The 26,624-nt window shown below is 47.0% G+C and overlaps 1 protein-coding gene across 1 annotated transcript; it reads right to left on the bottom strand.

The window, feature by feature from the left end:
* Positions 1 to 4,318: 4,318 nt before the first annotated feature.
* Positions 4,319 to 23,710, bottom strand: Gprc5a (G protein-coupled receptor class C group 5 member A). The gene is given in 5 exon segments (XM_036182552.1): positions 4,319 to 5,212; positions 5,469 to 5,527; positions 8,795 to 9,056; positions 9,058 to 9,722; positions 23,631 to 23,710. Coding segments are annotated over 4 exon segments (1,068 nt in total). The 5' UTR covers positions 9,712 to 9,722; positions 23,631 to 23,710; the 3' UTR covers positions 4,319 to 5,119.
* Positions 23,711 to 26,624: the final 2,914 nt, after the last annotated feature.

The following is a 26,624-nucleotide window of genomic DNA, read 5'->3' as shown; positions in this document are numbered from 1 at the left end:
ACACACACACACACACACACACACGAATAATAAATAAAAGACAGATAGATGATAGATAGATAGATGATAGATAGATAGATGATAGATAGATAGATAGATGATAGATAGATAGATGATAGATAGATAGATAGATAGATAGATAGATAGATAGATAGATAGATAGATAGATGCAATTAAAATTTTAACACACACGGATTTCCAAAGACAGCAACCTACACACAGAGGCCAGTTTCCCCGGGTGCTCAGTGGTCAACAGCAGATTTTCTGAAGCAGCGCTGCATCTGAGGCTGGGACGTCAGTGGACATGCAAGCCCTGCTAGCAACAGAAAGTGGTGGGCAGGAAAGCGAAAGCCCAACAGGGCATTCAGTGCTCAGCAGCAGTAAGTCTAGAGCGGAAGAAAACTCGGAACATGTGGGAGGAAGGAGGGGGGGGGGGTGGTGGGGGAGGGAGCTGGATCTCCAGGACCAGCCTGTACTTTCTTGTTTTGGCACATTTTTCCTGACCAAAAGCCAATGTTCTCACCACATAAATACCAGATGACATTAATAAGATCCGTCTATGAGACATGATCCTGTCGTGATGCCAGGTTGCATGCAAACGGGCTGGAAAACCTTGGAGAGCTTCACAAAAATAAAAGCAAGGGGAATGGAAAGCAGCTTTAAAAGCAGAGGGGTGGGGAGGAGACAGCTCAGAGGCACGCTTGCCTCCAGCCTGTTTACCGTCTACCTGCTTGGTGCCCTCAACCAGAAGGCAGCCTTGTTAGCTGAGATTCAGAGCTTCGGCTCCCAAGGGTTGAACACCGAAGCTTCACTGCCATCTAGTGGAGATTCGGGGTATGGCAACTTTGGCTCTAAAGCTGTGGTTATAGAAAGGCTGAGTCTATTTCACAGGTTAAAAAAAAAAAGAAGGTTGTTGGACTTGATCCTCATTTTATCATCACCCACTTAGTTCAGAGGAGATGGCACTCTGCTTCCAGACGTCAATCAACTGACACTGCTCAAGGGTCAGCCTGGACTAAATCTTCACATTCACTTTCCTCCAGGAGGAGATGGAGACTGGAAGCCCTCTTCCACAGAATTCCCACCAGGTGGTGGTGGCACACACCTTTAACCCAGCACTCAGGAGGCAGAAGCAGGCACATCTCGTGAGTTCAAGGCCAGCCTGCTCTACAGAGCTAGTTCCAGGACAGCCAGAGCTACAAAAAAAAGCCCTGTCTTGAAAACCAAATTTTTATTATTATTATTATTATTATTATTATTATTATTATTATTATTATTACTCTCAAACACCGAACCTCTAGCCCTTGAGAGGTCTCTTCTTGACCCAAAGAGCTTTTGTGCGAGCAGAAGTGCCAATGAACTACCTACCAGCCACAGGGAGCGACCAGTGCTGCTCAAAGAGCGTCCTTCTGCTTCCTGAAAGGGCGCGGGCTCAGAACGTAGTGACCACTTGTTCAGACTCTGGAGACCACTTTATCTCTTGGACAAAGACAACTCCAGAGACGGATATGGTGCTATTCCCAGGCCCTCTTCAATGTCTCAATGGCCGTGGGATAGAAACCCTCCCTTCCCTGATGACAAAAGGGACCCAGAGCATTCTGTGCCTTTGAAGGTGAAGGCAGAAAGACCACACTATTCTCAGCTAGAGTTGGAGGTCAGCCTAGGCCACATGAACTTTGTCACAAAGGATACACCTTTAGTCTCAGCATTCAGGAAGCAGAGAGAGAGGCAAGCAGACCCCTTTGCGTTTGAGGCCTCTCAAGGGGGGAGGGGCAGGAAGGAAGGAATTCTCCAACTGACTTTGTCAGTGTTCAGACTCTTTATCCAGAGATATCCTGCCCCATACCTTTCAGTGAGGCACATTAGACCTAAGATCCAGAGGAAACTGGGCATGCTGCCACACTGAGCAGACCGGGGCAGGATTGCCTCAGTCAGCTTGGGCTACAAAGTGAGCTCTAAGCCATCGCTGGCAGTACACTGACTGAGACCCTGTCTGGAGGGCAGGGAGGGGAGATCTGAATACACAAAGCTTTGCAGCCACGCCCCCTTCCCACCTGTGTATCTGCAGACCTGCTGGGCAATACCAACTCCATACAAACTCAGGACACAGTCCCAGAAAGCTCCAGGTGGCTACATGCTTGGCCAGTCTTGCTGGATGATGCACAAAGAGGCAGGAAGGTCCAGGCAGCCCCTCCCATGCCTCGTCTGTGCATCTCTTTGTCTGTATCCTTGGCAGCAGCCTTTATAACAGACCCAGAAACATGTTCTCAACTCCTGGGAGCCACTTGAGCGAATCAGTCCTGAACAGGGAAGAGTGAGAAGCCCAAGTAAGTCAAACCCACAGATCAAACACCCAGGGCCCAGAATGGCAACTAAAGTGGGCATCAGTTTTGGACTCTGGGCCCTCTCAAGCTATGAGAAGTGATAAAGTCTCCAGGTAGTTACGGAGAGAACTGAGCTAAATTAGAGGTCACTGAGCTGGTGTCCACTGTAATACCGTTGGCTCCCTGGCGAGGAGGAAGCCTTACACCTTCTGGGGTGAAAACTCTTCTCTGTATATTCTTGTGTCGTGAGAACAAAAAGGAATACACATTTAGTGAGGAGTCAAGACACATGGTCCTACACGGTAGCCGAAGCTGGTCTTAAAATCATGACAGTCTGGCCAGGTGGTGGTGGCACACGCCTTTAATCCCCGCACTTGAGAGGCAGAGGCAGGTGCATCTCTGTGAGTTCAAGGACAGCCTGATCTACAAAGTGAGTTCCAGGACAGCCAGGGCTACACAGGGAAATTCTGTCACCAAAAAAACAAAAAATCAAAAATCATGGCAGTCCCCCTGCCTCAGCTTCCAGGGTGTTAGGATTACAGGTGTAAGCCACATGATGGGCTAGGACTATATATGATTTGTTTATTTGCACATGTGTGGGTGTATACATGCATAATCTGTGCACAGAGGTCTCAGGATAACCTTTGGGAGTCAGTTCTCTCCTTCTACTGTGTGGGTGTCAGGTGTAGAATTGGATTCAGCAGGCTTGGCAGCAAATGCCATTACCCTCTGAGCACCTGCCAGCCCAGAAATATGCACTTATGGAGTGCATGACAGGGAATAATGGCAAAACTATGTTATTTTCTCCTCATAGCAACTGCACTGGGGGATGGCTTCTTGAGAAAGACTAGTCTAGAAGGATTCACACTGTTGTGTCATCTCCCCACACTGGTTTTCTAGAAGCACCTTTATTTATTGTGCGTGTCCATGTGTCAGAGTGCACGCAGCTACAGTGTGTGCGTATGTAGAGGTCAGAATACTGTGCTCAGGAATTGGCTCTTGTTCCACCATATGGATTCTGGAGGCCGAACTCCGGTCGGCAGACCTGGCAGCAGGCATCTTTATTCATGGAATCATCTCACCAGCTCGGTCACTCTCCTTTTCAACGAGTATACCAAACCAGAGAAATGTTAGCACAGCCTACCAAACAGCCTTTGTGAGCTATAAATACCCATCATTCTTCATGACCTCAACTCACTTTTCTGTTGGTTTTGTTTGTTTTTATTGTTGTTGTTGAGACAAGGCCTTACTCTATAATTCCGGCTGGCTTCAAAAATCGTGGCCATCCTCCTGCTTCAACATTCCACATGCTGGGATTACAGGTGTGAGCTGCCCTGCCAAGACTCTGACCCAGACTCATTCTGCAGACCAGGCTGGCCTTGAACTCACAGAGATCTACCTGCCTCTGCCCCCAGAGTGCTGGGATTAAAGGCTCATGCCACCATGCCCAGACCCATGTGAAGACTCTTAAAGGGAAAGTTCCTAACTAAGCTAATCTTGACATATTGTTTGTACATGATATGGCTAAGTACGAGGAGCCTAGTTTGTCCATAAGAGAGATTCCTAATCTTCTGCCCCATGAATTTTCAAAGACATCCCCTGACCTCCCCATGGCATGTGCATACCCACACCCAGAAGAAATCTTTAAAATAAAATATAATCTTTAAAATATTAAACATTTTTAAGAAAATCGATGCCTGGCGGTGGTGGCACACACCTTTAATCCCAGCACTCAGGAGCCAGAGCCAGGTGGATCTCTGTGAGTTCAAGGCCCACCTGGTCTACAGAGTGAGATCCAGGACAGGCACCAAAACTTAACAGAGAAACCCTGTCCTGAAAAACCAAAAAAAAAAAAAAAAAAAAAAAGAAAGAAAGAAAGAAAAAAAGAAAAAAGAAAATTGACATAAATAAACTTAAATTTAAAAAATAATTACCATCACATCTTTATTGCATACCCAGGTGAATAACTTATCATACAACAAATGCATCCCACCCCAAGAGTAGACCCTGCCCGTTTACAGTGTTTGAGGTGAATGCAGGACAGATCTATTACAGAGGCTGGGGAGCAAAGGGGAGGGGGGAGGAGTGTGTCAGGAATGTATGGCAAGAACAAAGCTGAAATTCTCCTGAAGGGAGAAACAGGCTTCGCCTCCTCCAGTAATGTCCAGAAGAGCTCCTGGAAAGCACAGGAGGTCTGGTGTTGGCAGCAAGTTTGGAGGTGATATGAGAAGGACACCCTTGTAAATCAGTGTCCACACTGCTGAGGCCATCGTGGGGCAGTGTACTGACAGTAGACACTCGGTGACCTTTAGCCTCTCCTACCCAGGCAGGAAGACCTAGGAGGGTGGAGCCAGGTCAGCATCCAGTGCAGACTGATATGGACAGGGTGGAGACCCACGCCTTTCTGGGTTTGTGCAAAATGCAGTTCTGCTCTCCACGAAGTGATCTTCACGGGACCCACCCTGGGTTAGATGAACTGGCTTCCGAAGATGAACAAGTCAGTGGGGACTCAGATGAGCAGATGTTTCCTAACACTCAGGGGAGAGGTAAGAGTCCCGCCCTGAGTTGCCCAAGACTCCCACCTCCAAGAAGTACCCTAAGAATGGGACAAAGAAAAACTGGAACACTGCGAAGAAGCAGTCTGTTAGGTGCAGAGAGCGGCCCCAGACAGAAGGACAGCAGTGTGCCGGGAGCAAGTCTCTCATGTACAGTTCCCCTAGGATACGGTTCACATCTGCAGGACTCCTGGCTGGACCTGCCGCCCGATTCTGGTTGTCCCATTCTTCTCCAGAGAGTTAGCTGTCCCCTTTCCGACCTTCATAGTCATTGTACGGACTGGCCGGGGCCTGCGCCCTCGGGATAGAGAAATCCTTTTGAGGACTCCGATTCTGTTAAGGAAGCAATCATATGTTTAAACCTTCCATGGCCATCTCAGTGAAGCTCCAGTGCCCTTCTCGAAAGATCTCCACAGGTTCTCTCTGAGCCTCTGTGCTACCCCAACCCCAAGAGGCACAGCGTAGGAAAGAAGACATGCCATCCTTTCACGACGGCCACTTGGGAGCCACCAAAATGGTGACAATGTCTATTCCCAAAGGACAACTGTCCCTGGGAGTGGGGGAGTGAAGAATGATATAGGGCACTTACCTGCAGCTGAAAATGAGTGGAATAAGGTGCATAGAGCGTGTCCCCTGTCTCCTCAAGACCTGAAACAGAGGGAGAGGAGAAACTGAGGCACCTGGCCCACTCCTGTGTTTCCTCACTGTATCATTTGTCATGGTGTCTGTGATGGTTGGTCCCTTTGGGCCTCAGCAGTTCAAATTTCTTGCAGGGAAAGACTATGCCTTCCAGCTCCAAACCAGGCCCTGCCATATCCTGGGGCCACGGGGACTTATTCATTTCCTAAACTGGGAAGAGTTTGAGTGACTGTATTCTGTACATTTGGGGAAATCATGGGGTGTTTGAACTTGAGCTGGCTTTAAAACAACTCATTCATTTCCTGACAAATTCATCAGCCTCCATCCCCTTACTAAACACTTCTTGACTTAAGATAGTGTGAGGACCTGGGCATGGTGGTGCACACCTCTAATCCCAGGACCTGGGAGGTGGATGCAGGAGGATCAGAAGTTCAAGGTCATCTTCAACTACACAGTGAGTTCCAGCCCAATCTGAGCTCCACGAGACCTTGTCTCAAAAAACAAAATAGGAGCTGTCAAGGTGTGTCAGTGGGTAAAGGCACTTCCTGCCCAGCCTAACGACTGGAGTTCCATCTCAAGACCCACATGATAGAAAAACCCAGGAACTTGTCCTCTGACCTCCACATACATGTGTGTGACAATACACATACACACACACACACACACACACACACACACACACACACACACATAAATAAATAGCAGTATTAAAATTTTTAGACTAAAAATAAATAAACAAGCAAAGGTAGTATGAAGACAGGTGTGCCCTGCCCTGTAAGACATACAACAAATAACACAAATCACTACCAAATGAGGCATACAAGAGTATCTCAGTTCTACAGGCACACATACATACATGGTGGAGCCATTTCTCAGACAGACTGGGGAATGCTGGACCCTGAAGGAGGCAGAAGACCACATCAGACAAACAGCTGCAACCTTACCAGTCATAGAGGCTGGAGGCCAGGGATGGCATGATTTGTCTGGGCTGAGACAGGCTTCCGTTGTGGAAGACCTCGTTACTTATGCAGCCCCGACATAACAGGATGTGGGGAGCCAGTGAGAAATGTGCACAGCAACAGACAGTGACCAGAAAGATGTCTGAGAAAGGAAGCAGCCAGGGGCCCAAAACATGAAAGGCGAGCCTTCAATCTTAGCACTCCAAAGACAGAAGTGGGAGGGTTAGCCTATAGAAGCCAGTCTGCTCTTCACAGGGAGTTCTAGGACAGCCAGGTCTACATAGCAAGACCCAGCCTCAAAACAGGGATGTCTTTTATACACAGAGACCAACCTCAACCACATACTGCTGGAGGTTTTCCTCTCCTTTATACCTTCTTATTCTGGTTCAGCCTGTGTGGAATTGTGTAGAACGTACTAGACGAAGACTCGAGAGGCTAGCTTCCGGTCCTACTTGACTACAGCCGGATTTTCCAGGGAGCCACTAAGAGATTGTCCTGGGTCTTAGAAGAGACTTTGGGTTTTTAAATAGTAAATAGACTATGGGGACTTCTGACATTGGACTGAGTACGCTTGGCATTATGATATGGTCATGAGTAGATAGCAGGACTAGGGAGTGGAGTGTGGTAGTCTGAAAGAGAATGGCTCTCGTAGGCCCAGATGTTCAAATACTCGGTCTCTAGTTGGTGGAATACTTAGCGGGTGCAGCCTAGTTGGAGGAAGTACGTCACTGGGGCTTTGAGAGGTTAAAGCCTCGCCCCACCCACATCCAGTTAGTTCACTCTCTGCTTCCTGCTTGTGTTTAAAGATGTGTGCTCTCAGGGTTGGGGATTTAGCTCAGTGGTAGAGCGCTTGCCTAGCAAGTACAAGGCCCTGGGTTTGGTCCTCAGCTCTGGAAAATTTTAAAAAAAATGTGCTCTTAGCTTCCCTGACGTGATGGACTCTTCTCCCTCTGGAATCAGATGCCGAAATGGTTTGCTTCGGGTCATAGTGTTTTGTCAAAGCAACAGGAAAGTATTTACTAAAGATCAGAATCTGTAAATAGCCTGTGAGCTCCTTATAGCTTGGGGTTTTTGTTTGCGGGGGGGGGGGGGGGGGTGTTGTTTGGATTTAAGATCTGTCTATTTTAATTTTATATGTTTAAGTGTCTTGCCTGCACGGAGGTATGCTGCATGAGTGTCTGGTACTCATGGAGGCGAGAAGAGGGTACCAGATTCTGGGAGTTGGAGTTGCCAATGGTTGTGAATGTCGGTGTGAGTGCTGGGAAACAAACCCGGTCCTCTGCAAAAGCAGCAAGTGCTCCTTACCGTGAGCCATCCCTCCAGCCCCTGTTTTAGGTTTGTGTGCTTGTTTGTTTGTCTGTTTATTTGTTTTCTGAGACATGATCTCGTGTACCCCAGACTGAAAATGAAATTCTGATCCTCTCATCTCTGCCTCCCAAGTGCTCACTATAGGGATAAGCTCCATACCCCAGGATTCTTACAGTTAGAACCCACGATTCTTCCTCTGCCTCTGTCTGTCTTTTCTCAGTTTTTGCTTCTGGGTTTTGGGGTGTCTTGTTGTTTGTTTTGGTCCCCTCCTGTCTATTCCTCCTTTCCATAATTGGGATTATAGGTTGGCTCCAGGTGCCTTTGCTGGGATTACAGTCTTATTGAGACAAAACCAAGAGACATTGGGGCAGTTGGGAAATGTCCTTTTGCTGTGAAAGGAATAGCTGGTGTGATTTCTAGAAAATTACAGGTTTTATAGCTGGGAATGTTTTGTGGGTTTTTTTGTTTTTTGGTTTTGTTTGTTTGTTTGTTTTTGAGACAGGGTTTCTCTATGTAGCTCTGGCTGTCCTAGAACTCACTATGTAGACTGGGCTGGCCTTGAACACATAGAGATCCGCCTGTCTCTGCCTCCCAAGAACTGGAATTAAAGGCATATGCCACCACTGTCTGGCTGCTTTTTGTGTTCTTGAGACCACCTCATGTACCCCAGGATGGCCTTGAAATCCACATCACCAAAAATGATCTTGAACTTCTGATCCTCCTGCTTCTACCCCCAAGTGCTGGGCTTACAGGTATATGCCACCATACCCACCTTACGTGGTGCTGGAGGCTGTTGCTGACTTTTCATTCATGCTTAAACAAGCTCTGTAATGACCTTCATGCCCAGGCCACAAGGGTTCTAGTGTTCTGAGAGTCTTTTTACATGACCCAGGCTGATGTTAAACTCACAATCCTCCTGCCTCCACACCCAAAGTGCTGAAATCAGAGGGATATGTGTGTACACATGAGCCTGCACTACCATGCCCAGCTTCTGCCCTCATCTTTATACCTTGGGTGATTTCTTCTTGGGAGTAGGCTCTGTTCTCTACACCATAGCTCTGCTTCATGAGCTGAGGTTGACAGAAAGCATCTTCAACTGGGTAATCTGTGGGACTTCGTTGCCTTGGGAGCCGTAGAAACTCAGGGAAGACATAAAATGCAAGGAAAACCCAGCCATTGGCAACCAAGGCCGTGCTGAGAATGGTGTCGTCCCACTCAGGGCCGATATCAGGAATCAGGAGCAGGACGATCCAGGCCACCCAGATGACAATTGGAGAGGAATGAGGTGAAGCATATGTGGACCCCGTGCCTCTTCCAGCCAGAGAAGGATCCACAGAAAATGAAGAAGGATGTGAGAAAGGTCAGCACCATCAAGAAGAGCACGTAGATGAGCAGCATGACGAAGTCCTCATTGCGCCGAGGGGCAGGCAGCTCGGAAAAGACATTGACATCGGTCCTATTCATGGTGAGAACCAGGTATTCAATGGCAATAACATCCTGGACCAGGCTGAAACCCACCGCCAGGCTCAGGAGCACAAGCCAAGACAGGGGCTTCCACCCTCTGACCAGCTTGATCAAGTTGAAAGCATGGACCAGGAGGCAAGAGAAGCAGATGGCAAAGAGGACACCAAACAGGAAGAAGCGTGTGGGTCCTGTGGCCCCGTCCAGCTTGATGATGAAGGCGAAGGTGAGGCCAAAGACCCCTAGCACTCCCAGAAGGAAGAGGAACTGGGTGGGGAGCATCTTTCGCCTGTTGGAGTCCTGTACTTTGCAGATGAGGACCAAGAGTGTCAACATGAAGGCCACTGTGGCCACAGCCCCCACTGCGGCCAGTGTTTCCAGGGCGATGCCCCAGCCTTCAGCCAGGTCACAAAGTCTGTAGTACCTAGAATCCAGGTCTGAGCGGCAACCTTTAGGAGCAGTCATTCTTGCTGGTCCTGCAATTTAAAAAAAAAAAAAAAAAAAAGGAAGAGGAAGAAGAAGAAGAAGAAGAAGAAGAAGAAGAAGAAGAAGAAGAAGAAGAGAGGAGGAGGAGGAGGAGGAGGAGGAGGAGAAGAAGAAGGAGAAGAAGAAGAAGAAGAAGAAGAAGAGAAGGAGAAGGAGAAGGAGAAGAAGAAGAAGAAGAAGAAGAAGAAGAAGAAGAAGAAGAAGAAGAAGAAGAAGAAGAAGAAGAAGAAGAAGAAGAAGAAAGAGAAGCATTATTAATGACCAGGCAAGCCTCTGAGACACAGGATGAACATGAGACTATTTACTCAGTCTCCCTTGAAAAACTTCCTACATTAAAACTAACCCAGGGGAGGGGCTCAGGCCTCATTCCTCCCTGGGAGTCTACAGGTAGCTAACATTGCTGGGGAGGGTAAGATTTTTTTCTTTTGTGGTAAGTGCTCATGCTCTGTAAGTAACCCTGATTAAACTCACTGGTCCCATCCCCCACTCACCCATCCACACACCCACCCCTGTAAAAGCTAATTTTTCTGTGTCTCCTGTGACAAATTCTAAGGACCAATGAAGAGAGGGAATGAATTTCATATTTCCCATTTAACTACTAATCTCTTTTATCTCTTTTGATTTGGTTTTGTTGTTGTTTGTTTTTTAATTTGGGCTTGTTTTTTGTTTTGTTTTGTTTTTATTACTCTTGCTATATGAGATACCTCCTCTCTGTGTATCCTTGATTAGCCTGGCACTTGATAGGTGCCCATGCTGGCCTTGAACTTACGATGATCCTCCTGCATCAGTCTCTTAAATGTTGAGATTACAGATGTGAGCTTCCATGACCAGTTTGGAGGGTTATTGGCTTATTGTCTGTCTTTTGAGAAAGATTTTTCTATAAAGCCCAGGCTGGCCTCCAATTCTCTGTCTTCATCACTCAACTTCCCACATACTGGAAAGACTAGAAGCTCCCAACGGAGGGATGACCCACAAACAGGGAACCTGCTCACCCATTACAATGGGAGACTGCCTGCATGGACCACAGCTGACTTCCTGTCTGTCCTTAACTCCTCAGGAAAAAAAGCCTTTTTTTTTTTGGTCTTGCACTCTCATTGCCCAAACCCATGACTTCTAAATACTCCACACAACAGGAAGACAACCATGAAAGAGATAGGGATTTTTCACACATTGAAGCCTGTGTCAGAAAGACACTGAAATTCAACAAGGCTAGATATGGCTATCTATGATCCTAAATGTCTTAATAAACTAAAAATCCTATCTTCTACACTAAGACTTCTTCTACACTACCCTTTTCTCATTAGTTTTTCTTTCTTACTTTCTGTTTTGTTTTATTTTCTCGAGGCAGGGTCTCATGTAGACTAGGCTGGCCTCAAACTAGCATTGTAGCTAAGCATGGCCTTGACCACCTGCTCCTCTGCTGGCTCCTCCTGAGTGCTAGGATTACAGGCCTGCACCGGCATGCCTGCTTTCTTTCTCTCCTTAGCTTTCTCTTTCTTTTTCACTGTGGGTTTGCTCAGTCTTCAGCAAGTCAAGAGTCCACTCAAGGTTGGGGATTTAGCTCAGTGGTAGAGCACTTGCCTAGCAAGCACAAGGCCCTGGGTTCAGTCCTCAGCTCAAAAAAAAAAAAAAAAAAAAAAATGAGTCCACTCAAGAGTCTGGGGGTGGATTCTACAACCAGCTATGATCTGGCTAGGAAGAGTGGAGTCAGGGAGGCCAACTTCTCTTTGGAGAAGCATAAGCCTCCTCTAGTCCAGGATACAGAACAGGGAGGGAGAAGTCAGAAATGAGAGGGAGGCTGGGCTTGGGAAACATTGAATGGAACCAGTACAGTACACAGCATCAGCTGAATCAGGGCCTCTTTCCAGGAAACAGAAAAAACTGGGTCCGAGTTTCCTCACCACATAGCAATGCCTGCAGATGATACTTTCTGGCCATGTTAGCAGAGTGCCTACTGCTGTGGGATAGTGTGCCCATCCGAGAAATAAGGACCTTCTCACATCCCATGTCTTTATGATCAATTCAAGAGGCAGAGCGAGTCATTTCTCACTAACCAAAGAGCAGCCTCGTCAGCATGGGCAGAATTCAAATACCCGCCTTCTCTAATGATGCACACACAACCTAAAATCAAAATACTTAGGCAGCTAAGGCAGGAGGATTAGTGTGAGTTAGAGGCCAGACTGTGCTACAAGTTTTAAATTAGCTTCGGCTAAAGAGTGAGAGACCCTGCCATGAATAAATAAATTTAAAAGTTATTAATTAAATGAATAAATTAATTAAAAAGGTGAGTCAAGCCATTTTACTAAAATTATTTTCTTCATATAGTAACAAACAAAAAATATGTAGATGAGTAACATATATACACATGAATTCACTTACGTAAATGCATACTATATATATTGAAATTTTTAAGAGTTTATTATTTTTTTTCCAGAGCTGAGGACCAAACCCAGGGCCTCTACCACTGAGCTAAATCCCCAACCCCAAGAGTTTATTATTTTTAATTATGTGCATGCATATGTGTCTATGTGTGGGTATGTGCATGTGAGTGCAGGTACTCTCAAAGGCCAGGAGAGGGTGCCAGAGCCCCTGGAGCTGGAGTTACAAGTGATTGAGTACCATGAGTGCTGGGAACTGAACTCCAGTCCTCCAGAAGAACAGCAGCAGTTTGCTGCTGAATCGTCTCTCCATCCCCATACACCAGAACTTTGTGTACAGTGTGCTACAATAAATGTTTGATTCTGGCTCCTGAGCTTTTAATGAAATCTGGCTCGCTAAAGTTCTCTTTACATTTTACAATGAATCATTCAACAATGTTCACTACTGTGGTCTCTGTAGACTTGTCCCCTCCCACTGCACAGCCCAGCTAAAGCTCAGTCCCCACTATGAGATAATAAGAGAGTGGAAATTACCGGACATGACAGTACATGCCTATAATCCCAGCATTTAGAAGGGAGAGGTAGGGAGAGCAGGAGTTCAAGGCCAGCCTCTGCTGCATATTGAGTTGGAAGCCATCCTGAATTACACGAGACTTCGGATGGCTCAAAACAACAAGAAGGTCACTTGATCAGACTATGGCATTTAAATGGCACCTTTGAGGGTTTAGGGGATTAGATAAGGTCGTTAGCATAGGGTGCCCATGACTGGAACCTAGTTGTTGTATAAGAGGGAGGTGGACCAGAAAAGATACATGTGTTCTCACAGGCTTCCTGCTCCATGCTGTGAGATGCCTTGTGTCATGTAGTGCCCTGGCATGGGATGCCTTGTGGTACCATGAGACTTTGCCAGCAAGAAGGCCATTCCCAAATGCTAACCCCTCACTCTTGGGCCATAAGAATAAGCTTTCTTCTCTATATGAGGTTATGCAGCCTCAGCTATCTCACTATAGTAATGAAAAATAACATCAACAGATTTCCTGAGTCCCACTGTGTGCCAATCACAAAAACTCTGGACTGGGAACATTGCTCAGTAGTAGAACACTTGCTTAGCATGCGAAATGGCCTAGGCCCAATCCTCAGTAACACACACACACACACACAGTCTCATCTCGGGTAGAAGGGCAAGCAAGACAAGGGACACAGGTCTGGCGTGTCATCTCATCCCTCCATGCCCTCTCAGATGCATCACAAAGGTCCCTGTTGGGAACGGTTCTTCTGTTTCTCCATGTTCTCCGACCCTCCTTTCAACGGCCACCTCACCCGTCAAGGTTCTGCTGTCTGCAGACAAGCAGCTGCTAATCATAATTACTTGATGTTTAGGAAGGACTCTGAACCTGATGACTACAAACCTTGACAGAGACCAGTGACCTCTGGCCTACATGACAGTTGCAGCAATGAACAAAGGGATGTGGGCTTTGGTCCCTAGCGTCACTGGAGCTGGGCAGGAGTGTATCCCGCTTGGCATCTCCCAACTCCAAAGACCAGAGCTCACTAAGGGCAGTTGGTGGTATGTGTTTTAAATATCAAGCACCCATCTAGTCAGTTGTGTGTGTGTGTGTGTCTGTGTGTGTGTGTGTGTGTGTGTCTGTGTGTGTGTGTATGTGTGTGTGTTGAACCCAGGGCCTCATACATAAGTAGGTATGTGCTCTACCCCTGATGCCAGAAATAACCTTTTAGAAAACCTTTATGGTTTGCTTGTTTGTTTTTAATGACCCAATGCATTTCATTAGGGCTGCATATAGAAGACGTAGTTATTGAAGAAAATGCCTATCCCTGACCCTCCAGCCCTACCAACCAGTAACTACACACACATCCTCAGGGAGGTGTGGGGACTTGTGAGTTCTTCGCCTTTCATAATAGGGTGTGGATGAGCACTTATTTGGTTTTTTGAGACAGGGTCTCCTGCAGCCCAGATTAGCACCAAACTTGGTCCTTCCTCTCCCTCCCAAGTGCTGGGGTTACAGGCCTGCACCACCCCAAGCAGCAACAACAGCAAAAAGCCTTAGTGAGTATTTTGTGTGGGAGTGACTAATTTGGGGGAATCACCAATATAATTCACCTATTAACCCTCCTCCACCCTTTGCCCAGCTGGCTGGCATTAGTCACCAAGTCTAAAAAAGTGTCCTAAGCACTTTGAATTTAGTCAGAGGGACACAAAACTCACTTAAGAAGCAAGGATGCACTAAAAAGCTGCTGTGGCACCAGAATATGGTCCTGAGGAGAGAAGAACCAGGAAGGTGTCGAATACAAGTTCTCAGCTTTGTTGTAGAGTTTTTTTTTTCTCTTCTTTTCTTTTCTTTTTCACACTTATTTATTTACTCACATATTTAGAGCAGGGTGGCCATATGTGTGCCACAGCCCATGTATGGAGGTCAGAAAACAACTTGCAGGAGTCAGTTCTCTCTGTCCACCGTGCAGGTCCCAGGACTCAAACTCACGCTGTCAGACTTAGCAACAAGCACCTTTATCTACTGAGCCATCTCCCTAGCCCAGCATATTTGTTTTTGAGACAGGGTCTTACTTTAGCTGAGGCTAGCCTGGACTCCTGGCAATCCTCCTGCCTCAGCCTCCTGAGTGCATGGATTACAGACCTGAGACACACAGGCTGCAGGATGGGAAATAACTTGGTGCAGCCTTAAATCCTTTTGGAATGAGTTGGGACAAGAAAGTAAGGTAGGAAATTACAGTTGCAGGATGAGGGTGGGGACCGGGAAGGGAGAGAGGGGAAGAGGGAGACCAGAAGGGAGGGTCTTTCTAAGCTCAATCCCAAGCCCTGTTTCCCCTTCATAGTTGGAATGGTTTGAATATGAAATGTCCCCCATTGGCTCGTGGGTTTTCATATTGGTACCCAGCTGTGGGCCAGCCTTTGGGGGGGGGGGCCTTCCTGTAGAAGTGGGCCATTGAGAGTGAGCCTACCCCGACTTCCTGTCCACTCTCTGCTTCCTGACAGTGGGAGCAGTGTGACTGGCCGTTCATAAACTCCTGTCACCACACCTTCCCACCATGATGGGCTGTAGCCCCTCAAAACCCTTCCCCTTCTTGACGGGTCTTTCCTTGGTCACAGCAATCAGGAAGGTACCTAGTATAATTGAGTTGCAGGTGCACTGAGTCTGGACCAAGTCACTAAGCCCCCCGAACCTCTGTTTGCTCTCCTATGAAGCCAGGGAAGAGCTGCTGAACCAAGGGAACTGAGCCTTAGTCAACCACTGCTCTCCCACTGGGCGCTCCATGCAGACAGCTTCCACGTCTTTCTCCCAACCGCACCTCCCTTCTCACCCCATCTCCTATCATAAAATAAGGGTTGAAAACTTCTAACCAATCCAAAACTGGGCCTGGGGTGAGTGAGGAAAGGCCACGATAGCCTAGGAGCCTAGGGGACAAAGACAAAGCCCTATGAATAGTGCTGACCCTTGGCATGGCTTTGGCATGTGGCACTGGCTTGTGCGTAAGGACGGACGCCAGCATTGAATCAGCCCTGACTTCTGTCCTCCACCTCCAGACTCCTCCTCAGGACTCCAGTGGTAGGGGCTTCCACAGGCTCAGACCTGGATGCTGCCTCTACATGGCCCTTCCTAGCGGATCTTCCAAATGAACATGTTGAGGAACTAAGACAGCTCAAAGCTGATTCTGTCTTCCTTCTTATGAGAGTCACCTCATTCTGTCATCAAAAGTGACCACAGCGCCTTCCTTTGAGGACTGCACTGGGGGTGATATCAAGATCTCAGCCCTGCAGACTTGTGACTCTGTAGCATTTTCATTTTCTCTCTATTCTCAAATTGCTAAATTCAGTCACAGTATCATGAGGAATTAAATGATAGTTATTGCCACACACTGGATCAGCTCTCTGCTGAGTGTTTATGCTTATCACACAGTCTCCTATCTACATGTTTTACATATTAGCTCATCTACTATTCTAATAATCTAATTATAGGTTAATTCTTGGGAGATAAAGTTAAGGATGAAGCTATGATCCAGTGGATAAGGTGCTTGCCACATAAGCCTAAACACCTGAGTTTGAGTCCCCAGAACCCAGTTAAAAGCCCAACAGAGCAGCCTGTTGTGGAATATTAGCTGAAGATGTGTTACATTCGTTTATGTTATAGAACATTGGTTTAATGATGCAAAGATGTGCTGCATTCTTTTATGTTGCATTTGTTTAACTCTGTAAAGCTGTGTTACTTTCCCTGTCTATAACAACTGACTGGTCTAATAAAGAGCTAAACAGCCAATAGCTAGGCAGGAGAGAGTAATAGGAAGAACTGGCAAGCAGAGAGAATAAATGAGAGAAGAAAGAGAGGAGAAGTGAGAAAAGGAGAAGGAGAGGAAGACGCCAGGGGCTGGTCACCCAAACACACAGCCAGCAGTGGAGTAAGAAGGAAAGAGAGGTATAAAGAATAGAGAAAGATAAAATCCCAGAGGCAAAAGGTAGATGGGACAATTTAAGTTAAGAAAAGCTGGCTAGAAACAAGCCAAGCTAAGGCGGGGCATTTATAAGTAAGAATAAGTCTCCATGTATTTATTTGGGAGCAAGGTGGCAGGCCCCTCAAAAAGCAAAGAGTAAAAATAAACCTAGAGTAACCTATTGGGAGATGGGAGACAGGAGAATCTCTGGTCACTCTTGGGCCAGCTAGTCTGACGTATGTAATGGTGAACAACAAGAGATTCTGCCTCAAAGGAAGTAGAAAGTGGGACCGACACCCAGGGATGTCCTCATCCCAGGGTGCATGCACCTCACACATGAGCATAATTTTTTAAGTGATAAACTTATATATCCAGTATCACAAAGGAAAGATTTTATAATTCTATATTCAGCTAGACTTGGAGGCCCATACCTACAGTCGCAGCTACTTGCAAGAGGACCACAAGTTTGAGGTCTGTCTAGACTACATAGCAAACTCAAGGTCAGCCTGGGAAACTTAGTAAGATCCTGTGTAAAATAAATAATTTTTAATTAAATTATATGTGTGGAGAGCAGTGCAGAAGAGAAATGAATAAGCACAAAGTATGAGGCCAGACATGATGGTGATTGCTTTGAAGACCAGCGGGAAGCAGAGAGGCAGTCAGATCTCTGAGTTCAAGGCGAGCCTGGGCTACATAGTGAGACCCTATCTAAACAAGAAAAAAAAAAAAAAAAGAAGAAGAAAGTATGATATAAGTGTCTGAAAATGCCCATAACCACACAAACACATAATTGAAAATAATAAAATAAGTCTATTTTAAAATACATGAACTTCTTCCCAGAGGGCTGAGGCTGAGTAGAGTGGTTTCCCAGCAAACAATTCCACCTGTGGTTCACTTCCTCTCTCAGACTCCAGCACGGTCTCCAGAGCCTCCCCCTCCCCCAGCTTCTCCCCACAGACTCCACCCTTGCTTTTCAGCTTTTCTCACACTGCGACCCTTTAGTACAAGTTGTGGTGACCCCCACCCATAAAATTATTTCATTGCTATTTCACAACTGCAATTTCTACCGTTATGAATCATAATGTAAACGTCTGATAAGCATGACATCGGATACTCGGACCCTGCAGAAGGGGTCTCCCCACAGGTTGAGAACCACTGCCCCACACCACCATATAGTCAAGCTCTGACTGCCCACAGGTCTCCAGAACAAGCAACCCAGTGGGTAGTCAATCTCCCTCATCAACAAACACTAAGTGGACAAATCCCACAAAACCAAGGCATGGCTGCTGCCCTTGGAGAACCAACAGAGTGGCTCTGTCAGATGACTGACCGACCGTCCACCTAAGCAGTTGGGAATCACAGAGAGCACGCACATGGAAAACCGTGATCTCACCTACCTAATCAGGATAAAGACAGGGGAGGTATAGTAGGACCTGGGAGAAGAGGCATGAGAGGCGGCGACCAGAGGATGTGAGCTTACGGTGAAGGTAGGAGGAGCGGGCAGAGGGATCCTCAGCTCCTAAACCATCTTGAGCAAGTTGGTGCTGCCATTGTTGCAGGCTAGGAGCAGAAACACTAAGCCTAGTTTGGTTGGAAATGTAGGACATGCATGTGAAGCTGGCTAGGACAATGGGAGCACAAATTCTAGTAAAACTTTATTATGCCATCTACTGTTCCATTTAATCCCCATGGCCCCACATTGAACCCTTGTTCGATTTATTCAGGGTTTCATGTAGCCCAGGCTGGCCTTGAACACACTACGTAGATGAGGACGGCCTTAAACATCTTGATCCTTCTGACTATACCTTCAAGCGGCAAGATTACAGATGTGAGCTACCATATCTAATATTTCATTACTCCCTCTGACAGCTGAGAAAACTGACCCAGGAAGAAATCAAATATTTGTCCAAGGCCATGTAGTTCTTCTCGTGTCTTTTATGGGTTCTTGATATATGAACATTACCCAAAAGTGTCTACTTCTATTTTTTTAAACAAAAGTTTTAAAATGTGTGTGTGTGTGTGTGTGTGTGTGTGTGTGTGTGTGTGAGAGAGAGAGAGAGAGAGAGAGAGAGAGAGAGAGAGAGAAGAGAAGAGGAGAGAGAGAGGAGAGAGAGATGTGTGTACAGGTGTTCACAGAGGCAAAAGAGGGTACCTGTCAGATCCCCTGGAACTAGAGTCACAATGGGCTGTGACAGAATCCCAGTGAGGATTCTGGGAACTGAGCTCAGGTCTTCCGAAGAACAAGTGTCTTAACAACTGAGCTGTCTCTCCAGCTTCTCTCTCTCTCTCTCTCTCTCTCTCTCTCTCTCTCTCTCTCTCTCTCCTCTCTTTCATCTTTTTGACTTTTCAAGACAGGGTTTCTGTCATGTGTAGCCCTGACTGTCCTGCCTCTGCTTCTTGAATGCTAAGATTAAAGGCATGCACCACCAAGCCTTTCTTTGCTTTTTTAATACAGGGTCTGGTCATGTAGGTAACCTAAACTGACCTCAAACTCACAATCCTCCTGCCTCCATCTCTTGAGTGCCAGGATTCCTGGTGTACACTACCACGCCCGACATTCCAGAAGTGTTTTCTATGTGAATCGGAATTCGGGGTTGTTCCGGGCTTTCTCATACAAAATCATGCTTTGTGCCTCAAGTACATGAAAGTATTCTAGTCAGAAAGTCCCTTTCCCTCCTGCTCACAATCCAGTTGTATTTCTTCAAAGTGTGGTCCCAAAGAGGTTAACCTCTACTGGGAATTTTTACCACATTATTATTAATCCACCTCACTCTAAATGTCTAGGTCTCTTCCTAGACTTGACAATAAAGTACTCATTTCCTATGTGCCTAGTAGTAACTGTGCATTGACAGCGGTGCTCACCAGCCTGTTGGATAACAGGTTCCATAAGGACACAGAGCTGTTGGCATCTCTCTATTCATGTTCTGCACAGTGGACCTGAGCAAGTATTTTGGACTAAGATTAACTGCTGAGTACTTCAGTTTGAGTAATTGTGATGAAGTATGTACTTGAGACAGGGTCTCATTCTTATAAGCTGGGGCTGGCCTCAAACTCCCAACCCTCCAGCCACCATCGCCCAGGTAATAGGCTCTCATTCTTGAGCCAACACACCCAGGTACAGAAGTAAGAAATTTTAAGATGAATCTGTGCAGATGTTTTCTGACCCTCCTACTTTTATCCAGGCTGAGTTCTTCTAAGGGAGGAGTTCCACAAAAATGTTTCTGCACTTGAAAAAGGATTAATATAGATGGGAAGTACCTCTCTGCGGAACCGGGGACTGGATGGCTATCCCAGTTCCCATCACATAAACATGACACATCATGGCAGCATCCTGTGAATAATGCCTTACTAACATAACTGAGCTGAGTTTCTAGGTAGTGACGGAAGGAAAATACATCATCATGTAGCAAATGGAGACAAATTTGGCAACAAGTTTCAGGCCCATTTTTCACTTTCATACAATGCCCAAAGCAAGTAGACTTCAGATTAATGAGAATATGCCATAAAACACCAGAAACCACTGTGTGTGACGGCATACCCCTGGGATCCCAGCACTTTTGAAGGAAGGTGGGTTTTTGTGTGTTTGGGAGCAGCCTGGTTTACATAATGAGCTCCAGGCCAGTCAGACATACATAGAAAACCCAGTCTGAAAAAAACAAACAAACCTGCAATGCATCATGGTAAAAAAGAAAAATTCCATAACGTAAAAATGTTTAAAACAAAAGCTACAGAAAACCAAAAGAAATAACCAAGTTATAGCCTTCTTTCTTGGTATAGTGTATGTACCCCATGTGTGTGTGAGCATGTGCTTACATGCAGAGGCCAGAGGAGACACTGGATGTCTCCCTCCCTCGCTCTCTATCTCGTTCTCTTGAGACCATCTCTCACTGTACCTGTTCAGCTCAATGTTCTGGTGGACTGGCTGGCTAGGAAACTCCCAGGATCTGCCTATCTCTCCCCCACCCTGGGGTTACAGACATGCATGGCCATACACTGCTGTACCCCAGGTTTTACATGGTGCTTAAGATTCTAACTCGGGTCTTCGGGCTTCCACATCAAGCACTCTCTTCCACTGAGCCATCTCCTCAGCCCCCATAGACTTTTAAAAACTGGTGCTTGGCAGACGTCATACATAAAATAAATAACCAACAAAATCTCAAAAATGTTCTCTGGATACTTTAATGGAAACACTGCCTATCTTCATACCATTCATATCTCCATTGTTAACCAAATAATTCAGACCCACTGAAAGTCAAGCACGTTCTATAATGGCAGTAAGTAGTTTGGGCTTTAGAAGACATGACTTTGTAACATAAAAGTAGCCCAAAATAATACAAAAACAAATGAGCATTAATATGTCCCCATGAAACTCTTTAATCCCCAGCACTTGGGAGGCAGAGGTAAGAGGATCTCAGTGAGTTCAAAGCCAGCCTGGTCTACAAAGCAAGTTCCAGGACATCCAGGAATGTTACACAGAGAAACCCTGTCTCAAGAAAGAAAGAAAGAAAGAAAGAAAGAAAGAAAGAAAGAAAGAAAGAAAGAAAGAAAGAAAGAAAGAAAGAAAGAGAAAGAGAGAGAGAGAGAGAGAGAGAGAAAGAAAGAAAGAAAGAAAGAAAGGAAGAAAAACAGACTTTATTAAGAAGGAAAAAAAACAAATCTGCAGGTTATTTTGGACCATAGTTTGCTACCCCTGCCTTATCTAAAGGAATTTATCCAAATGGCCATGAATTTCTATCAAAAACTGAGTGTCATTTAGAACCCAATGAATCTGAAAATCTAAAATAAACAGGCAGACACAGAGCAGTGGGTCACACCTGTACTCCCAGCCACTTCAAACAGTCAAAGTGGAGAAGCATTTGCGCTCTGGAGTGGGAAGTCAGAAGTGCTCCAGGGCAACTGATCAAGAGTTGGTCTCAAAGCAAGGAGGAAAGAAAGAAGGAAGGCCATGAAAGCAAGGATAAAGTGGGCATGGCGACGCACGACTTGGTCTCAGCACGTGGGAAGCAGAGAGTTCAAGGCCAGCCTGCTCTATATGGTAAAGTCCAGGCCAGCTTGGGCCACAATGAAACACTGAGCTTTTGAGGGGTAGCTCAGGCCTGCAATCCCAGCACTGAGAATATAGAAGTAAATCTGATTGGGGGCAACCTGGTCTACGCAGTGAATTCCAGTCAAGTCCATTAGAATCCCTTTCCTAAAACAGCAACCAGAGCTGAGAAGACGGCTCAATGGTAAAGGCAAGCTCCGCACACAAGACACAGCGTGGAAGAGTAAACCAACTCCCTCCCGTTGTCCTTTGACCACCCCATGTGCAGTGTGGCACGCTCACACCTACAGAGAGACAGAGGGAGGAGGCTCAAACAAACGAGAAAAAAGTTAGCCTGGCCCTGGAGGTCAGAGCCCCTCCAGTGAAAACCCTGTTCGGTTTGATCACACCGCTCCCTCTGTGGATCTCCAGAAAGAACAAAGTCCACAGTCAACATTCCTCTCCACACTCTGTTATCCTCAATTACCTCTCAAGAATGGAATGAAATTGGAAATGCCAGTTTTCAACCACCCTGGGAAGGAGACCATGCAGCCACAGGAAAGCAAGCGTCTATGCACAGCAAACATGCTTGGGGCATCCCCAAAGACACCTCGGCATAAGGACCTCAGGGAGCAGGTGGTTGCTTGATAAATGACATGTTTCTGCAGACCCCAGGAAACACTGGACTGCCTGGGGCTAGGTAGAGACCTCTTCTTGGGAAATCTCGGAGGTGGCTAGGGCCATTGCACTGGAGCCTGGAGGCCAGCCTCTCCATTCCTGCTTTGATCCTAGGGCAGCACCTCCCAATCCTTCCTCCATTCCTTCTCTCTCCCAGTGGTGGCCAGCCCACAAACCCCTAAGGGTGGAGTGCTGGCCTCACCCTCCCCTCCAAGTCCCCCAGCCATTGTGTCTGAAGTGGCTAAAGAATTCTCCTTCAGAAAGGAGCTCAGAGCAGTGGCTGATTCCAAAGGATCCTTCACCAGGCTTCAACAAAAGCCTCTGAGAAGAAAGCTAGGCTGGAATGTTGGTCCTTCCAATTCCTGGATCCAGGCAGGCTTTGCCATTTAGGAGCCTTCACTATAGATGTTTAAGAGACAGTTTTGGTCAGGCCTGGTGACTGATACCTATAATCCCAGCCCCTTGGAAGCTGAGGCAGAAGGATGGTTATAAACTTGAGGCCAGCCTGAATATCTTAAAAAGACAAAAACAACAACCATGGTTTCCTGTCTTCAGATTCAGTGAGATCAGCCAGCCTCCTGCTCCTGCCTGCCGCCATGCTTCTCTGGGAAGATGAGCTCTGCACCCTCTTGCCCGCCAGGCAGAAGTTAAAAGGGAGAAAAGTCTTGGAAAGTGGGGACACGAGAAAGAGTAAAGAGTGGAGTGGAGGGGCACCAAGGAGTCCCCTTGTTTTTGTTCTGACACACACATGAGCCTGTGTTTCCAGGAAGATCTGGAAGTTACTCTTTGGGGAAAGTTACTTCCTTTGGGAAGGAAACGGCTCACACCCTCTTCCCCTACCCACTCCATTCATTCACAGACCCTTGAAACTGAGATGGGAGCTGAAAGCTCAGTAACTACCCATCTTTCACCAGGGGCTCCGTAGCACCTGGGAGCAGCCTAGTGCAGTTCAAGAAGGATCTCTGGTTATTTCAATATTTAAAAATATTGTTTTGTATTTTTAGACAGGGACTAATGTAGCCCAGGCTGACTTGGAACTCACTATGTAATCCAGGCTGGCCTTGAACTCTTGATCCTTCCGCTTCTACCTCCCAGGTGCAGGATTACAGACAGACCTGTGCTACAATTCCTGACTGCTTGCTTATTGGTCTTCCCCTCTGCCTTAGCCTGGGAAGCCCAGAGAACGTATTCGTATTCCGAGGTGAGTGAGGCTAAACGCATTCCTTTCTCGGTTTCATCTGTTTCTCCCAGCCTGCTGTAGTCCACCACAAGCTGTCTACGCTCTCCTACCCCACGGGCTCCCCACTCTCGGGACTGGAAGCTGGGGCCCCGCGTGCCCCTCGGTACGCCCCTCTTACCTGGACGCCGCGGCTCTGCGGGTGAACCGAGAACTCGCAGCTCGCGCGCGCGTGGGAGGGGAGAGCGTGCGACCCCTGGCTGCTGGGCACGTCCCGGGACACCGATCCCGCCTTGGCCGCGCAGAGCAGTTATAAAGGCTTCTGTCGCCGGAGGGAGGGAGGGAGAGGGTGAGCCGAGGGACAGGGGGCGGGGGGAGAGGACACGCCTAATCCAGTTCCGCGGCACTTCTCGCTGTTATGAAAATAAAGTCACCGTGCCAGAGAATGAACCGAAAGCCTCCCTGACGTCAGAAGCACAGTCACTCATAAAATAGGTGGCGGGGTTGTTGGGGGGGAGCACCCGAGTCTGCCAGGCGTAGCAGCCCACGGCGAGCGCTCCGTCAGTCCCGGAGCGCCGGTAAGCAAAGGGCCACACACACCGTGAACCCAGCTGTGGATGGGCGCTGCCGGCTGTCACCTCCTGGGGGGAGCCACACCCATCCTCCTCGAGGTGCACTCCGGGCCCCAAGGGCAAAGACCTAGCCAGAAGCTCCTTTGTTACTTTCTGCGGGAGAAATTGGTCTTTATTTCCCCTTGGCGTCACCTGTCTCTCCATCACTCCTTCCTCCGGTGCGCAGGGAGGAGCCAGGCTTAAATGAAAAGAGATGGCCGCCCTTTTATCCATAAAAGGGCCCCCCAGTCAAGGCGAAGAAAGTAAAGACCAAGGAAAAGTCCCCTGGGGACCCAAAGATGGTTCAGCAAGGCCACTTGGTGGAACTGTGGTCGCATAACCAGGTTAGTATAGCCCTGGGCTGAGAGATCTTTCTAACCACCTCTCCAAACGGTTGGCAAAAGCAGGTTGATAACAGCAAGACGCCAGATAAAATTGTGAAACCAAGGAATTCGCCTTTGGTGTCTGATTCCACCTGTCTAGGCGGGTGCCCGCAGCTCTTCCATTATCGGGCCAGTCCGGCTGAAACTCACCTGCTCAGTGGTCAAAAAGTCCTGGAATGTGTTATTAGGCCAGGTTCTTCCCTGTCGCCTCGGTGGGCTGGGGGAATTGGACATTTAAAGTGGTAGGGAAGGCCTAGGGCAGTGGTTCTCAATCTTCCTAATGCTGTGGCCCCTTAATACAGTCCCTCACATTGTGGCCCGAACCATAAAATTATTTTCATTGCTACTTCATAACTGTAATTTGCTACTGTTATGAATCACAATGTGTTTTCTGATGGTCTTAGGTGACCCTGGGAAAGGGTTATTGGACTCCCAAAGGGGTTTGGACTTACTGATTGAGAACCACTTACCTAGGGCAACCAAAAAAATCTCCTTTCTTTCTTTTTTTTCTCGAGACAGGGTTTCTCTGTGTAGCTTTGCGCCTTTCCTGGATCTCGATCTGTAGGCCAGACTGGCCTCGAACTCACAAAGATCCGCCTGCCTCTGCCTCCCAAGTGCTGGAATTAAAAGTGTGTGCCACCACCGACCGGCAAAAACCTCCTTTCTTATCTCCACACCCTTAAGTGCTTTTAAAATGGAGGGAGCAGCTGAGAGAGAGAGAGAGAGAGAGAGAGAGAGAGAGAGAGAGAGAGAGAAAGGAAAGAAAGAAAGAAAGAAAGAAAGAAAGAAAGAAAGAAAGAAAGAAAGAAAATTAGGTTGGGGATTTAGCTCAGTGGTAGAACGTTTGCCTAGCAAGCACAAGGCCCTGAGTTCGATCCTCAGCTAAAAAAAAAAAAAAAAAAAATGTAGGGAGCTGGGCATGGTGGTACACCCCTGTAATCCAAGCACTGGGAAGCAGAAGCAGGAGGATCAGGAATCCAAGGCCAGTCTCTAGTACACAGGACTTTGAAACTTCTGAAGTCACCCTGGACTACAGAAGACCCAGTCTCCAAAGACAAAAACGAAAGGTGGCTTGCTGTAAATGACAGCATTGTGCCTGTAATCTCAGCATTTGGGAGACTGGGACAGGAGGATGGCCACCAGCCTATACCACACGGGGAGTATGGGGCAGTGGGGGCTACTGGCAAGAGCCTGTCTCAAAAGGCCTTCAGAGATGGCTTGGCCAGTAAAGCATGGACTGCTCAACCTGGTAACCCAAAATCCACATGAAGGTCACCAAAGTCAAGAAGAGAAACAAGATTGCAAAGCTGTCCTCTGAGCTAACCATGGTGAGTGAAACACACACACACACACACACACACACACACACACACACACACACACTGCATTAGAAAAAAAGACAGACAGACAGAAAGACTCTTTATGAGCTTATGTTATGGTGTGCAAGGTACTGAGTTCAAGCCCTAGGACCAGAATACTCTGAGTCTTTGGAGAGCATGCCCCTGTTGATCTCATGCCCAGGAAACCACAGCCAGTCCCTTAGCTTGGCCATTTCCCTAGAGGCCAGCAGGTCAGAGGTCTTAAGCACACTCTTCCTCTCCTGGGGTTCACCAAGGGACAGGGGCCTGGGGAAAGTGCTTTGAGAAAGTTGGGGCTGGAAAGGACTTCTCTCTGAACTACTATCTCGTCTATAAAAACTTGAACTAGACCATTACTCAACAGAACCATAAACAGTCTGCAAATTCTAGGCATGGATTCATACATTGAAACAGCATAGTTTCCAGCAGCTGAGTTATAAGAAGTAAAAAGACATAGGGGAGCTGGGCATGCTGGCTCACACCCATTGTCCCAACACTTGAGAAACTGAAGCAGGACTTTTGTCCATTCAAGCCTACATATTTAGTGCCGAACCTGAGCTATAAAGTGAGACCTTATCTCAAGAAGAAGGAAAAAATGAAGAAGAAGAAGGAGGAGGAGGAGGGAGGAGGAGGAGGAGGAGGAGGAGGAGGAGGAGAAGAAGAAGAAGAAGAAGAAGAAGAAGAAGAAGAAGAAGAAGAAGAAGAAGAAGAAGAAATGAGGGGAAAAGGAATTAACTTTATCATGTATTTAAGCCAATCAATCCCAAATAGGATCATCTCAACACATTATCCATCTTTTAAAATATGAGGCCAGGGGGTGATG

Source organism: Onychomys torridus, chromosome 3 (genome assembly GCF_903995425.1).
Source record: "Onychomys torridus chromosome 3, mOncTor1.1, whole genome shotgun sequence".
Lineage (NCBI taxonomy): Eukaryota > Metazoa > Chordata > Mammalia > Rodentia > Cricetidae > Onychomys > Onychomys torridus.
This window is presented reverse-complemented; position numbering and strand designations above follow the sequence as displayed.